The sequence below is a fragment of the Tasmannia lanceolata genome, unplaced genomic scaffold (genome assembly GCF_043159265.1).
Source record: "Tasmannia lanceolata isolate RefF3 unplaced genomic scaffold, GAP_Taslan_0.1 ptg000030l, whole genome shotgun sequence".
Taxonomy (NCBI): Eukaryota; Viridiplantae; Streptophyta; class Magnoliopsida; order Canellales; family Winteraceae; genus Tasmannia; species Tasmannia lanceolata.
In genome coordinates, this window is record NW_027518707.1 from 218518 (window position 1) to 235067 (window position 16550).

Genomic DNA, 16550 nt, shown 5'->3' on the forward strand with positions numbered 1-16550 from the left:
GCTCTTCTTTCTTATTTAGGTTGACGTAAGGGGCGTACGATAGAAGAGGCGGTAAAAATTAAATGAATAGCATATGTTTGGTAAGTTATACCTAGTGAGATTTGATGGTGATTCTATTATTAAGAGATAAAGTGTACTGAGACTACATTTGAAGGGACGCAATAGAAAAACTACAAAATCTACAAAGATCTACAAAATTTCACTTCCACTGCATACGCAGATTATTTTTTAAGGTTCTTTTGGGGCGGTGATAAATTCAGTCCCTTGTAAGACTCTCTCCCTCCTTGGGCCCACTTTACATAATTAAAAATGAATTTTTAATTGAACATTCACTTGCGGCCACCAGATTCAAAGATCCAAACCGTTCATTTGTTGGGCCACAACTTAAGTAGGCCTTGCCCATAAAATCAACTCCATAGGATGATCCAAACCCTCCAATCAATCTCTCTAGATCGGAGGGTTAGGATCGTCATATGGAGATGGTTTTTGCTGAAAGGCCACTTATGTTGGGGTCCATCAAATGAATAGTTTGAATATTTGAATCATGTGGGCCACAATGAATTTCCTAATGAATATGCGTTATATGTGGAAGGAAAAATTTCCATGTGACGTAGGAAAAATAGGGAAATGTCCGATTGAAGTCACCCAATTTCAACATGTCCATTTCGTGTTGACGCCCATTTCCCGCCTGAAAAATGGAAGAAAATGCCCCTTGTCAAATCAAAGCTTTTACTTACTTTCCTTGCAAGTAAACCATATTTTCATCTTCTTCTTCACTCCAACCTATTTTTACAAGAAGAAAGAAGAAAACCTCAACTGTATAATCACCATGTTTTCATCTTCTTCTTCACTCCAGCCCATTTTTACAAGAAGAAAGAAGAAAACCTCAACTGTATAATCACCATGTTTTCATTTTCTTCTTTATTCCAACCCATTTTTACAAGAAGAAAGAAGAAAACCTCAATTGTATAATCACCATGTTTTCATCTTCTTCTTCACTCCAACTCATTTTTACAAGAAGAAAGAAACAAACCTAAATACGTAAGTGGAAATTTTTTTTTTAGTTTTTTTATGTAAATATTGGATAACCGTTATCTATAATGGTTTTTCCGGCTTACTTTTCGGAGAAGATGGTGGGTTACATTGATAATCCGTCGTTTAGATTTGATACCCCCTATAAATATTGGATAACCCCCATTTATATTTGGAAACATTGTTTTTCTTATGATCTGAAACCTATTTTAAAACTAATAACTGATAATTGAATTTTTTAGTTTCATTTTGTTGGTGTGTTCTGAAGAAGTTGGTATGGAATAAATTGATAACCTCAGTAAAGAATTGGATAACCCTTGTTCTAAATTGATAAGCTCAGTATAAATTGGATAACCTCTGTATAGAATTGAAAATCTCAGTATAAATAACCTAAGTATAGAATAAACATCAGTATAGAATTGGATACCTCAGTCTAAAATTGATAACCTCATTAAAGAGTTGGATAACCCTTGTTTCTAATTGATAACCTCAGTATAAATTGAATAAACTTTGTATAGAATTGGATAACCTCAGTATAGAGTTGGATAACCTCAGTATAAAATTGATAACCTCAGTAAAGAATTGGATAACCCTTGTTTCTAAATTGATAACCTCAGTATAAATTGGATAACCTCTTATAGAATTGGCTAACTTCAGTATAGATAACCTAAGTATAAAATAAACATCAGTATAGAGTTGCATAACCTCAGTATAAATTGAAAACCTCTGTAAAGAATTGGATAACCCTTGTGTCTAAATTGGTAACCTCAGTATAAATTGGATAACCTAAGTATCTATACGTAATAACCCTTGCTTATATGTTCAAATTTGACTTGAAATTGTAATGTTTTTACATATGTGTTTCAAAACTACCTTGTACACAATTCATAGTTTCTATCTCAATAATATATAGCAGATAGACCTTGTATCCAATAGATAACACCTTTGTGTATTTCATAACCCCTTGGTTAGAGCTGTCAATCTGCTTGCAATTGTGATATTTGTATTGTATAGTCTTTATAATTTGTTCTATACTTGACATAAGGGATCCTTCTTGAAATTGTTAATGTATGCAATAGGTAAGCTCTATTTGTCCCTTATAACCTCTCTTTATAACTGATAACCTTATTGAATTTTTTATCTTTACACATGATTGAAATTGTGTTCATTTCGTGTCGTTGGAGGTATTCGTAAATGCCTGAGTTTCTTTTACACTATGATGGTTATTTGAAGGATGAAGTTTCTTGGGAATATGTCGGAGGGAGGAAGTCATTGATTTCGGTGAGCCGTCAGATTAGTTTGCTAGATTTTGAAGATCTTATCCGCAAAACAATGGGGAGTATAGGTAGGGAGGTGTTACTATCAATAAAATCTCGAGACATTGTTGATTGTACATAACCACTTTAGTTGATGTTGGTAATGACGATATCCTCCAGTCTCTGATGAAGAATTTTGACAAAGATGCGGTCAATTCTGTGATGCTGTACATAACCCAAAGTAGAAGCCCCGAGGGTATTAATTCAATGAATATGTGTATGCTTCCCCCAAACAATGTTTGTATCCCCCCTATGCTTCCCCCGAACAATGTGTGTATTTCTGAACCCTCTCATCACCCACCAATACCTTCTGTTTCGATTCCACCTCTAAGGGATAGAGAACGCCGAAATTTGAAACGCCCAATCTTGGAAGTAGATTTGGAAAAAGACTTTGAAGATGAATTTGTTAGTGTTACAGGAGGTGTTAGCCCAAGGGTTCTTATGGGTTCATTCAATCACCTTGTTTTGATGATTAACAAACTCAAATTGATTAGTCTTTTATGGACTAATTGTTTGCCTTTAGTGTTGTGCTATAGACAGGTAATTCACAGGTCAATCCATGCTAGCACACACCATTGATGGCCTATGCTTGAAGATGAACCATACATGTCAAAGGAGCTTGAGCATACTTGGATCAATCATGCCTTGGAGGGATAAACCAAGGAGAAGCTCAACATCAACCATCTCAAAGCATTGAACAAAAAAGGAAGATCAATGAAGGCCAAAGCTTGTCGATCAATAACTTACATGTCATATCGCCATTACACAATATAACGCAACACATGGCTTAAGGATCAACATGCAAAGGAGCTTGAACACATTGGTGGCATCATCTTTGGAAGAGCTCAAGTGAAGATCCTACAACCAAGCCAAGAACCATATTGAAGATCAAATGAAGATTGGCTCAAGAGTTCATTCAAGAGATTATCCAAAATGGTAGAATCTATTCATCTTTCTCTTGGACTTTCTCTTGATCAAGGCACATCTTAAAACCCCCTAAAAATATATTTTCCAAAGAGACTAACACACCCTTTAAGGACTTAAATGGCTAAGTGAATGGCCATGGTGGTGTACCAACATGTTGGGACCCATACCGTATTCAACACAACATTTAACAAAACAGATTTCCAAAGAAACAACCTGGACTAGCAACTAAATCCTATCAAAACTTGTTTAAATTATTGAAAATATTTTTAACAGATAGCTCTCATTTTTCTCATATCCGTAGAGTATAAGAATGTTGAAATCTGACGAGAAACGAATGAGATATGAATTTTCGAAGATAGGAGCTGAAATTTAGAAACCAGGTACGAAACTCTGTGGGTTTTCACGGAGCTCCGTGGAGGAACCTGTCCCAAAATAAAAAATGGGTAATGGTCACTGCGGAGCCTCTGTGGGTGCCTCCGTACTAGCCGTTGAAGACTCCCAAACGGTCATATTATGTTGGGACTCTATATATACCCATTGTATGTGTTCAAAACATGATGGTGAACATATTCCAACTCTAAGAAACCCTTGAAAATAATTTGGCCATTATTTTTGGGTAAAATCTCTCTCCATCTCACTTGTGCTTTGATCTTGAGGAATTCTTTTAAGATTGGATTAGGCGTTACTTGTAATCATCTTTGAGAGTGTATTGTGATCTTTACATTGTATTAGCCTACAAAGAGGCAAGAGAGCTTGTTACTTCTTCTCTTCATTGTATTTGGCAACAAAGGGCGCCGTATTTAAGACCCTTGGAGCTTAGATGCTCAGATTGTACTTTGCCGAAGGAATGCCGTATTTAAGTTCCTTGGAAGAAGACTAGTGGAATCCTCAAGGAGACAAACTTGAGAGGAGTGGAGTAGGTCTTGGGTTTAAGATCGAACCACTATAAAAACCCTTGTGTCAAGCCTCTTGTCTCTTCCTCTCTACTCTAGTGGTAAGTGTTTAACTCTTGTGGTTGAAGTTTATTGTTAATTTTGTTTTACTTGTATGAGCCATCCACAAAGTGTTTGTCAAAGGAACTAAAGAGAGTAGATTAACTAGGGTTCCACCAAGTGTTTGATAAAAGGCCTAAACGAAACCACTCATCCTAATCCATTATCTTGTTGTGGGATTTGCATTATATTTGTAATCTTTAATTATTTACCAAGTAAAGCTAAATATCTTATTTTTTTTAATCAAACTAAAACTAGTACAAACAAAGTTTTTAAATCCATAAAGTTTTAAAAGAAACCCAATTCACCCCTCTCTTGGGTTGCCTAAGTGGGATTTCAGGAGGTGATTCAGCCCAACCTAATGACAGTCAATGGTATTGTACTTCTTCAGGAATGTTTCAAGACCTCTTAAACAAAGGATTTACTGATGATCCGTGTATGAACAATGTGGAGTTTGCTGCGGACCATGCGGGGGAATATTTTGATGATAGACAAAATGAGGCAGCTCTGAACCATATGGAGTTTACTGCGGACCATGGGGGGGAATATTTTGATGATAGACAAAATGAAGCAGTTCCAGAAGCAGACATCAATGATGAGTTTCAAGATGACTTTTTTGTGAAGGATGGTCCGGTCGGATGTGATATTGGACAAGGCAAAGATGATGATGATGATTACAACGACGACGACGACGATTATGATCTTGAAGAAGACGACGATGATGATGCTGACGATGTTGTTGATAATCATCATGATGATGGTCGGAATGATGTCCATTGTGAAAACGTTGGTGTAAATCCGAGCGCAAAACCTATCGCAGTGGGTTCTCCTCCCTCTAGTCGGCTAAGAGGAGCGGAGGACATGTATGTTGGGGCCCATGATGAAGGTGTCGATAATCTTGATTTGATCAGTTAAAGATTGGGGCAATCTTTCCGAATATGAAGCAGTTCAAGAAGGCGGTTCGAGAGTATAAAATCCGGCAAAGATTAACATTCGTGAGAGTAAATTCCACCCCCAGGAAGTATGGCGTTCGATTTCAAGTAAGCGATTGCATATTTCGTATAACGGGCAATACTCATTTGAATTATGTGCTGGCTAAGACTTTTGTACCCCACCATACGTGTACATCGACGATAAGTGGCATTGATCACCCTCATGCTACATCTGCTTGGGTCGCAGGAGAATGCCTACGCTTATTCGCTCGTCCGGAAGACACGTCCACAATGCTCGTAATAGAATATATGAAGATGCAGTGGGGTGTGACTATAAGCTATCGAAAAGCGTACCACGCAATGAACATCATCAATGAAATTAAGTGGGGGAACGTATAGGACTCTTACCGCATATTGCCTGCGCTCTCGGTTGAGCTGGAGAGAACAAATCCCGGTAGCTTTGTTCGTGTGTTTCGAGCGAGAGAATTGCGTCCAAAGGGAGGCGATACGTTCGTTCGCATGTTTGGACATTTGGCCCCTGTATACGTTCTTTCAATCGAACTCTCAGACCTCTAGTTTTGGTTGATGGAACTCATCTGCGTGGAAATTATCATGGAGTCTTATTGATTGCGTGTGGGGTCGATGACAACAACAGATTATTTACCTTGGCATTTGCAATTGTGGAGAACGAAAACGAAGATAGTTGGAGCTGGTTTTTAACTTTGTTCAAGCAGAAAGTAATGCCTTCGGAGTCATACGTAATCACGATATACTCCGATCGCCAGAAGGGGTTGATGCAGGCGGTACCTGAAGTCTTATCACAAGCTCATCATAGTTACTGCATGCGTCACCTCACCGCCAATTTCTACTCCGAGTTCAAAGATGTCCTACTTAAGAGGTTATTTTGGAGAGCTGCCCGCACTTTGAGGGAGAGTGTTTTTAAAGATACCATGGATCAAATTAAGGCAAGGAATGAAAATGCTCACAAGTGGATAAGCGCAATTCCGAAGGAAAGCTGGGCTAGTTTTTATTTTACGGGAGATAGATATGATGTCATTACAACCAACAGATCGAAGTTGTTGAATGCATTTTCGAAGAACGCGAGGAAACTGCTGATTGCATCATTGGTGGAGCACACTAGATGGAAGACTTCTGACTTCTCTCAGAAACGTCGGGTATATGGTGATGAGTGGCGGACACAGTTAACCAATTATGCAGAAAAACATATCAGACTGGCAAAGGAAGAAAGCCTGTCTGGTTTACATGTTTTCGAAGTGGCGGACACAGTTAACCAAGTATGTGGCATATCGAGCTGGTTTACATGTTTTCGAAGTACGGTCCGTTCAAATTCAAGATTCTGTAAACTTGCATCTTCAAACGTGCAGTTGTCGTGTGTTCCAAACAATCGGACTACCATGCGGACATGCCGTGACAGCGATTGCCATCACAAAAGAAAAAAATCCGTATTCTTTCTGTAAGCCTTGCTACAAAGTGGATCGATATCGGCAGACGTATGATGAGGTGTTGTACCCCACATTAGATCGCACCTAATGGCAGGTCCCTCCTGAACCTTTCATGCAAGTAATACCGCCACGTCCAATACGACCACCTAGAAGGCCGCGAACGAGAAGAACGGATCGCGAATTACAGAGTGGATTACATTACAAGTGTAGCAAATGTGGACAGCCTGGTCACAACAAAAGAACTTGCAAAGAAACTACTATCGTAGCGCAGCTTGCTGACCATAGTGCTATTGGGGCTTCTACACCTATATTCAAAAGGTCGGGTGTATCTTGTCAAGCTCCGTTCTTTTCGTAGGGGCTTGATGTAAGTAATCATTTCTTTTGTGGATGAATTGAATATTTGTATACTCATTTTTTGATGTAATCAAGCTCCGTTTTTTTTGTAGGGGCTTGATGTAAGTAATCATTTCTTTTGTTGATGAAATGAATATATGTAGTCACTTTTTGTAAAGGCTTGATGTAATGATACAAAAAAAAAATGTTTCAAGATTGATTTGAGGTCTTCTCTTGCACTTGCTAAGATCTTGCCTTCCGCATGCTTTTTTAAATGACTTGAACTTGAATCATTTTGCCTTTGGTGAGCAATCTTGAGAGTACTTGTTGAGCAAATTGAGCTTGTTAATCATCAAGACAATTAATTGGGAGTACTTGTTGAACCATTGGGAATATAAGCCAAGATAGGAAATGTAAGCAAAACAAGAAATATAAAACCATACAAGCTGAAGAGCATAGGCAATGCGCATGTCGTATAAGGAGAAAGGCCATACATAACATACTTCCATACTCATCAAAACATAGCTGAGTATACTGCTAACCATGTCTATAAATACAAAGATAACCTAAGTAGCCTATACAGATCAACCTTAAGATCAAAAGCAGAGATAAGCCCAAAATGAGTGAACATCGGCTAGCGCTGTGATGAAAGGAGCATAATCTGACTACTACTCTGGAGGAGGTAGAGGGTGTGATGAACTGCCTGGATACTGTCCCCACTGGCCGCTGGAGAGGTACTCTCAAAATGATGTAAACTGGTCATCTATATGAGTACGGAGCTGCTGGAAGTGAGAGGTCATAGAGCACTCAAGTGTCTGCTGCAGGGCCAATAAATCATGATGGGTACATGCTGCCCGAGTCAGGTCCTGTGAACTATCCATGTCCGCGGTTGCCTGATCGTCCTGCTCCTCAACGTGCTAAGCTGCCTCATTGTCCTGCTCAACGTGATGAGCTGCCTTGTCTTCATCGTCGGGCTCCTCGTCCTCAATCTCTGGTGCAACAGCCAGCTCCATCCTGTTGATGGATCGTCCATCAAATGGAGCAGTAGGAGTGCAGGTCATCTCACTAGAAAGAGGAACACGATAGGCCTTGAAGATTGGGGTCAAAAGCATACCATAGGGCATGGACGAACGGGCCCGTCGAGGGGCTTCGCTCATGAAACGAAAGATAATGTTTGCTAGATTCGGGGGGCGACGTTCTAAGATGCAATAAATGATGAAGGCCTCAAGGGGCCGCAAGGCATCAGTTTGGGTTTGGAGAAGGGAATTTGGAAAAGAGATTATGAAGCATTTTTGCAGCAGGTTTGAGATGACCAAATCGAACGGGTATGTTTGGGTCATAATCATTGGCGATAGTCCTATAAACGGTGTCTCTAGAACGTTAGTTGTATCAATTTTATCACCTGGCCAAAAGTAGTCGCCGCTGCCTGCCGATGAAATGCCTAGGAGAGTACTAAACTGTCCTTGGTCCATCTTGATGGTAGTTTTCTTCACACGGGTTTCAGTTACATAATTTGAAGGTGAGATGCGAAGATTCACATAGAACAACTTAACTAAACGGGGGTACACAAGTTCATTAATTTGAAGGATGGGTGTCCAACCCAAGGTATCAAAGCAATAATGGAGATTGAATCGTTCATTGATGAGAGGTTCGACGTACCTACCCGTTAGGATGCCCCGATTACGAATCTTGTTCCATGTGTCGCGTGCGGATGGACCGTCGAAGAGGGAAGGGTTTTCTAGGTCAGATTCTGTAGCCCTTTTTCGAGAAGGATTGTCGTTGCGACGACCGCATGAGTGCTCACCACATGCCATCTGCACGCGAGGGAAAAACAAAAAATGGGAAGATTTGGGGAAGAAAGAGGGTTTGGATGGAAGATAATGAGTGGATTTTGGGTTTGGAGAAGGGAATTTGGAGAAGGGACACAGAGCGTAGGGAAAAAGGGTATTTGGAGAAGGGAGAGGAGAGGAGGGGAAAAGGATTCGAAGGAAGTTGAAGTTTAAAGGGCATCACTAGGGCCCGGTTTTTAAAAACGAGCTAGAAGCTCGCACGGAGCACCGTAAATTTAGACGGAGCTCCGTGTAAACTTCTATTTTTATTTTTTTTTAAATCTCGCACGGAGATCTGTCTAACTATACGGAGCTCCGTGTGCGGACTTCCATGGAAATTCACGGAGCTCCGTGTGAACTTCTGTTTTTTTTTTTTTTAAATCTCGCACGGAGCTCCGTGTAACTATACGGAGCTCCATGTGCGGACTTCCGTGGAAAATCACGGAGCTCCGTGCGTGGTACTCTTTTGTTAAAAAAATAACAGTAGCTCCCACGGAGCTCCGTGCATTTACATGGAGCTCCGTATGACCTACTGTTTTTTTTAAAAATAACCAGTATCTCACACGGAGCTCCGTATAAATTGACGGAGCTCCGTGGGATCTTCTGTTTGTTTAAAAAAAAGTGCTAATGAGGCACCTGTTTCAAAGCTCCGTGGTAACTTCTGTTACACGGAGCACCGTCATTTTATTACACTCCCAGTAATAATGGGGGACCCTACTTAGTCTTAAGGGTTAAGATTTGAAAAAACAGTAACATTCCCTACTTCACCACCCAATTGTGCTTGTGTAGCTATCAGATATCAGCACCCAATGGTGCTTGTTCAGCAACATCCCAAACATTTATAATGGGTTTCAAACAACTCAGTGATACGGTGTGTACAACTCAAAACATGTTTATGTACAACTCAAACCTGTATATGTACAATTCAAAACTCCCAATGAATCTCCATAACAAAAACTCAATTCAACCCGTAGATCAATGTTTACAACGTCTCAATCCTTTACACAAAAGAAAATGTGTACAACTCAAAACACATTTTCTAAAAATTACATTGGTGCTTGTTCAGCACTTCACTTACAATTGATAACAGGTTATCAATTCAACTTTCGTAGATCAATGTTTACAATGTCCCAATCCTTTACACCAAAAAACATATTTACAACAACTCAAAACACAACGTATACAAGAACTCAACCTACAACATCTTAGATATCACGATCATCTTTGCTAACTTTACACTCTCCAAAGTCCTCCTTTAGAGATCTTTGACAAAGAGCCTGACGCATGTCGGGGATGTCTGCCGGGCCAAATTTCCAAGGGGCTCCGCGATAAAGATGGTTGATGAATTGTAGAACAAACAATCCACAGTCAAACCTGCATAATAAATAATGAAAAAAACCAGTGAGAAAACTTTTACTAAAGTTACAATTAAACAAGTTTACAATAAACTTTCTATTCTGACTAACCCATTGTCTTGCTGTGGGCAATCACTTCTCTGTTCATACGGAAAATCATCTATATTCATACCACGATCCTTGAAATACTGGTTTATGCAGTCTATCTGAAAAAGAAATTAAGGTGTGATACGGTGTTATACAAATAAATTAGGGTGTCAATCAAACGGTGTTATACAAAAGGTGTTACTTACGGTCGGTGCTGCCAATTCCTCAAATTTCACGCCCGTTTCTGAATTGAACTCGACGAAGGCTTTTTTCACCATGTCAACCCCGAGAAGAGCCCAGTGCATGTTTTGACATAACAGGAATAAGATCATATCCAACTAGGTCAGATCTTCATCCCCAATAGCTTCGGCCAACATTTTATTCCCGTCCGCCCAGACCTCCAGCTTTCTTTTTGTATCCATCCGTTCACGGCCAACCGTTAGATACCCCTGAACAACCGTGTATGCAGATATTAAGAAACGAACATTAATAAATAAAGGTATTATGTAACATGCATATGTAGAGAAACCCTCTTACATGGAGTGACGAACTGACTAATGCAATTCGGTTCTGACCGGTTAAACGGTAATTGGAGTGAATGGCCTTCGCGCATATGCCTACTATCTGTTCAAAAAAAAAGATTCGAATTTAATTCAAAACTACTAATGGTGCTAATGCGAACCAAATTTGAAGAGAGGAGTGCAATGCCACTTACAGAGGTTGCAAGGTACCCTCTAAGGCTCTAGAATTCGTACAAGTCGTCCGCAATTACCCTAGTGCCATCGTCACAGGTAATGACTTCCAAGCTGCATAATCATAGAGCCGTTAAAATTGCAACACACTCGCATTACCGGGAGAAATAAATTTATGTGCTACAACCTCGCATTTACTTACTTTTTATTATACTTTATGAGCTTCTGAATAGCTGCGCTTCGCCTGCCTCCTACATTCTTCTTCACCCCGAGGGATCGCTTCCCCTTCTTGGGGGCTGCCTTCATCTCCTGCTCATCGGTTTGAGGTTCCACGTCAAAAGGTGATTGTTTGAACCTGGTCGTAGCCCTGGTCGTTCTCCGTTTCACTTCCTTTTAAATACTACCCATAGGAGGAGCTTCGGCCTGCTTCCTCTTCAGAGGGTTGTCCTTAATGTTAATGATGAATGGGGTGCTCTCAACCTCTAGAGGACTGTCATTAATGTTGACAGCCACCGTTTCCAAGACATCTAGAACTTGTAGAGGACTGTCAGTCATGGTGAGAGCCACCTTCTTCAACACATCTTCAATCTCCTTCCCCACTACATCCTCCAATACACCAACTCGAGCCTCCTCCAAAACACTGCCACCCTCCTTCCCCATTATACCAACTGTCTCCTCCTCCAATGCACCAACCCTTTCTTCTATTACTTCTTCACCCCCTCCCTCTCTTTTACGAAAGCTTCCTTCACTTTCCTAAATTCTTCAGTCTCCTTCCTAAAGGAAGATTTCTCTTCTTCAAAGTCCTCCCTCTCTTTTCTCAGCTCCTCTTTTCTCTTTTCTACTTGTTCCCTCTCCTTTGCTACCTGCTCCCTCTCCTTCCTTGTTTCCTCCCTCGCCCTGCTTATGTCCTCCCTCTCCTTCCTCCTCTCCTCTCTCTCCTTCCTTAACTCCTCTCTCTCCTTTCTTAGCTCATTTCTCTCCTTCCTTCTCTCCTCTCTGTCCTTCCTTAACTCCTCTCTCTCTCTTTTCTTAGCTCATCTCTCTCCTTTTCTATTTTGTCCTCTCTCTCATAGGATCGTTAAAGTCACCACCACCAATTGGGTCGTCTTCTCTCTCATTTTCTGGTCTCTCGAGTGGGTTGGCAAATGCAAGGGTCGTAGGGGAACGCGTCAGCGATAGAAGCCCCTCTATCGAACCTGACTCCTCATCCTCCTGCCATACAAAAAGAGTAAATAATAAAAGGACAGTAAGGAGAGAAATAAGCGATGAAATACCGTGATTACAATATAAAGTGCATTACCAGGTAGCTTGAGGGCAGGTACCGTAATTCCTCCCCATCCGGAGTTAATGAGACGACCACCTGATGATTTTAATATCTATTATCATTGTCTAACCTCATTTAAAAACAACAATTAATGAACAATCATGTTGGTTATGTCTCACCTCATGTCCACCGATGCATTTTTTTTCGATCCATTGATACTTCGGCCGCTCCTCCTTCGACCTGAACTTAGTATTCCACTCCCACTTCAGGAGACGTGGTCGGGCTTCTGGATTCTTTGGGACTCATAATTTGGTATGCTCATAGAGCCACACCTGCATAATAAACCTAATCATCATATAACTAGCGAACATATAATAAACTACATATAATGATTTAAAGAAGCTAAAATGACACCGTACCTGAATTACCCAAGAGCAGCCGCCGAGGTATTTTTCAGATGACAGGTACTCAACTAACCAATCATATACTGCGTAGCCCCAGGCATAGTCGCCTATCTTCTGCAGGTCTTCTATGTAGGGCGAGAACATCTGGTCTGCCCGATGTGCGGTCTGCGTGAAGAGGACCGTCGTAAATAGGTGAAGGAGAAAATACTTCACCGTTGCGTCGATCGACACTTGGTCCTCCCTGTTCACTACCTTCATAATCTTCTTCTCAATCTCTGGTGCCATCGCAGATGCTTTGGGAAACACGCAACCCGGTACAAGAGGAGGGGGATTCGTCTTGTCAGTAGGGATTACCCTAGCTACGTTTAGTCTTTGTCCTCTCAGTGAGAGGCCTAGCGCCAATGCAACATCAGTCGCTTCAAAGGGAACTGCGATGCTCCCTAAAATAAAGGATTTCGTATGTGCATTCCAATTAGAATGCGGTGCTTTGATTAGGGACTTGTGCATCACATCTTCTAAATTTATCAAATCCTTGAAGGGAGTCATCTTCAGAGCATTCCTATGCCATTCCCTCAGCTTCATCCTCCCCATAGCAGCTGTAAAACATGCAGGCGAACATCGTGCCAGCACGTTTTTAACCTGCATGATAGGTTAAGTCATCAATGAACATTAAAGAACTACTAATACATCAAATAGTAAACTACAATTGAGTACACTACAGGTTTCTTCCCTTCCTTCTTTCTCCACTCCCTTCTTTCTCCCTTAGCCATATAACAAATCAACAAATATATCGAGGTCTGTACAAAATCATCAAAAAGTTATAAACAGCCCACATTAAAGAAAAAAATGAATGAGTTCATTCAAGATACAAATAAATGAATTCATTCAAATTATGTTGCCTTCTAACTAGACTGAATTCATTCACGATACAAAGAAAAAAAAAAGCCCACATTAGAGATTAAAAGAACTGAACTAAATTCATTGCCAACATAATCAATAAACAGAACCCACATCAGAAATCAGCACATCTAAACAAACAGATGGAAATGACAAATAGAGGAACAAGAAGAAGAAAGATGGGTTTTTTTTGGTTTCATACCAGAGGTATAAACAAATAATCTATAAATTTGCCTGTTCGTATTGTGATCTAATTTCAGGAAACTCATAAGTAATTCAAATGGATAATCTAACGGCAAGGCTTATAAGTTTAAACAAGGGTTATCCTATTATAGACAAGGCTTATCCAATTATATATAAGGGATGCCAAGTTATACATATGGGATGCCAAGTGATACTGAGGTTATCCAATTCTATACTGAGGTTTATTCTATAATGAGGTTATCAATACAGAGGTTATCCAATTTATACTGAGGTTATCAATTTATATACAAGGGTTATCCAATTCTGTACAGAGGTTATCCAATTTATACTGAGGTTATGAATTTCTATACAAGGGTTATCCAATTCAATACTGTAAGCCCAATGGTTCCCACCTTGGCATTCCCATATTATTTTGATGATTTCAATACACAAGTGATTTAATATCACTAATGTGTTTGAATGTCTAAGTTGTAGATTATAATTGTGCTTAGACAAGATTGCTTGGATTGAGGCCAAGAAGCTCTCATTGGACCACATTCGAAAGGCCAAAGACATCGGAGATCCAAGAAGAATGAAAACTTGAAGAATCGCATTGAAGATCGAAGTCTATTTAGAATGTAAAGATCCAATCCTAGTTTAGGTGCTAAGAGGCATAAATTAAGTTAATCTCACACACCCGTAATATGTTTAAGAGATTGCCCTTGTGGTGTTCCAACACTTTGGAACTCTCATAACAATCCCAACTTGGTGTTGAGTTGGAAGCCCAAATAAATAAAGAAACAGAATTGAAAATCTGCTGTTGATAGGCTTCTCGGAACTCCGAGAGAATTCTCGGAGTTCCGAGCTCCAAACTCCGAGAGATTCCTCGGAGCTCCGAGAGATGGTCCAGTAACATTTTCTTAACTTCTGTTTGTATTCCCGGAACTCCGAGAGAAATTCTCAGAACTCCGAGGAATTTCTCGGAACTCCGAGAATTCTCTCGGAACTCCGAGACCACTACAACGGGAAGAATTATAGCCGTTGGGGATTTTTGCAGAAATTACCACTATGCCCTCAAACTGTCATATTTGGTTTTTCTTATATATATGGGTATTCTAAACTTCCCAATTATCAATCCTAACACTCTAAAAACCTATTGGAAAATCCTAAGAGTGAATCAAGCTTGTTTATCCCTCTTATCATCTAGATTTAGGATTTGGATCATTAGGCTCAAATTTGTACATCCTCTATAAATCTTGTAAACCCTTGTGAGGGATTTTTTGTTTCCTTCTTTCTTATTCAAGAACATTGTATTGGGCGAGTGTTCGGAGAAGTGGAGCCCACTCTCCGTGGTGAAGATTGCCACCAAGGTTAAAGGCGATGGGAATTTTGTAATCTGCACCGATCTTCGCCGAAGTTAAGAAGATCAATTAGTGAAGCCATAAACGGGTTTCATTGGTGGAGTGGAGTAGGCCTCGCGTTTTGAGGAACGAACCACTTTAAATCTCGGGTGCATTCTCTCTTAATCTCTTGCTTTATATTTGCATTGCACTTAGGATTTAACTCGTGTGCTTAAATTTCATTCTTGATCTCTTAATCTTCAAAATTGGGTTAGAAGTTTTTAAAAGGTTAAAACTCGTTAGTAACCTAATTTTACCTCCTCATAAGTTGCCATTAGAGTAAGTACTCGGGCCTACCCTTGGATTTTCAGATACTGAGGTTTATTCTGTACTAAGCTTATCTAGACTGAGGTTATCCAAGTTATGATATACAGGGAAGGAGAGGAATAGAAATGGTGTAGGGATCATAATAGATAAGAGCCAAAGATATGAGGTTGTAGATGTTAAAAAGAAGGGCAATAGAATTATTCTAATTAAATTAGTATTAGGTGAAGAGATGATTAACGTTATTAGTGCGTATGCCCCTCAAATAGGATTAAATGATTTTGTCAAGAGGCAATTTTGGGACGATATGAATGTAGTAGTCCAAGTAAACCACAAGGAGATAAGTTATTTATAGGAGGAGATTTAAATGGTCATGTGGGAAGAACTAGTGGAGGTTTTGAGATGGTTCATGGAGGATTGGGTATTGGCAATAAGAATGAGGCAGGAGAAGATATTTTAGGGTTTGCAGTCACATATGATTTTATGTTAACAAATACTTTTTTTTAAGAAAAGAGATTAAAACTTGATAACCTTTAGCAGTGGCAACAACTGTAGCCAGATAGCTTTTATCGTCACTAGGAGAGAGTACAGAGTTGCATGTAAAGATTGTAAAGTCATACCCGAGGAGTGTTTAGTCAAACAACATAGGCTGGTGGTGTTGGATATATGCATCAAACGTTGGAGGAGAAAAGATAAAGTTGTTAGACATCTGAGGACTAGCTGGAGGGTTCTCAAAGGGGAAAAATTAAAGATGTTTAAGGATAGACTGCTTAAAGGACCTTGGAGTCTTGACGAGGGGACTAATATTATGTGGAATGGGATGTCTAGTTATATCAGGAAAGTGGCTAGGGAGGTACTTGGAGAATCTAGAGGAAGTGAGCCGGCGTCTAAAGACACATGGTGGTAGAATGAGGAGGTCCAAAAGGCGAATAGGTCTAAAAGAGAGTGTTATAAATGTTTGCATAAGTGTAGAAAGAGGAGAACATTGAGAAGTATAAATTGGCTAGAAAAGAAGCTAAGAAGGCAGTAAGGGAAGCTAGAGGCAAGGCATATGAGGATTTATACCACAAGTTAGGGACAAAAGAGGGTGACAAATATGTATACAAGGTTGCTAAGATGAGAGAAAGGAAGTGCAGAGACTTGAATCATATAAAATGCATCAGAGATGAGAATCAAAGAT

The 16550-nt window shown here is 39.9% G+C and overlaps 1 protein-coding gene across 1 annotated transcript; it reads left to right on the forward strand.

Moving 5' to 3' along the window:
- Positions 1-5205: 5205 nt before the first annotated feature.
- Positions 5206-6677, forward strand: LOC143859500 (uncharacterized). Its single transcript, XM_077370179.1, has 3 exons — positions 5206-5496; positions 5599-5708; positions 5768-6677. The coding sequence occupies exons 1-3, from the start codon at positions 5206-5208 to the stop codon at positions 6675-6677; spliced, it is 1311 nt and encodes a 436-aa protein (XP_077226294.1).
- The last annotated feature ends 9873 nt before the right edge of the window (positions 6678-16550 follow it).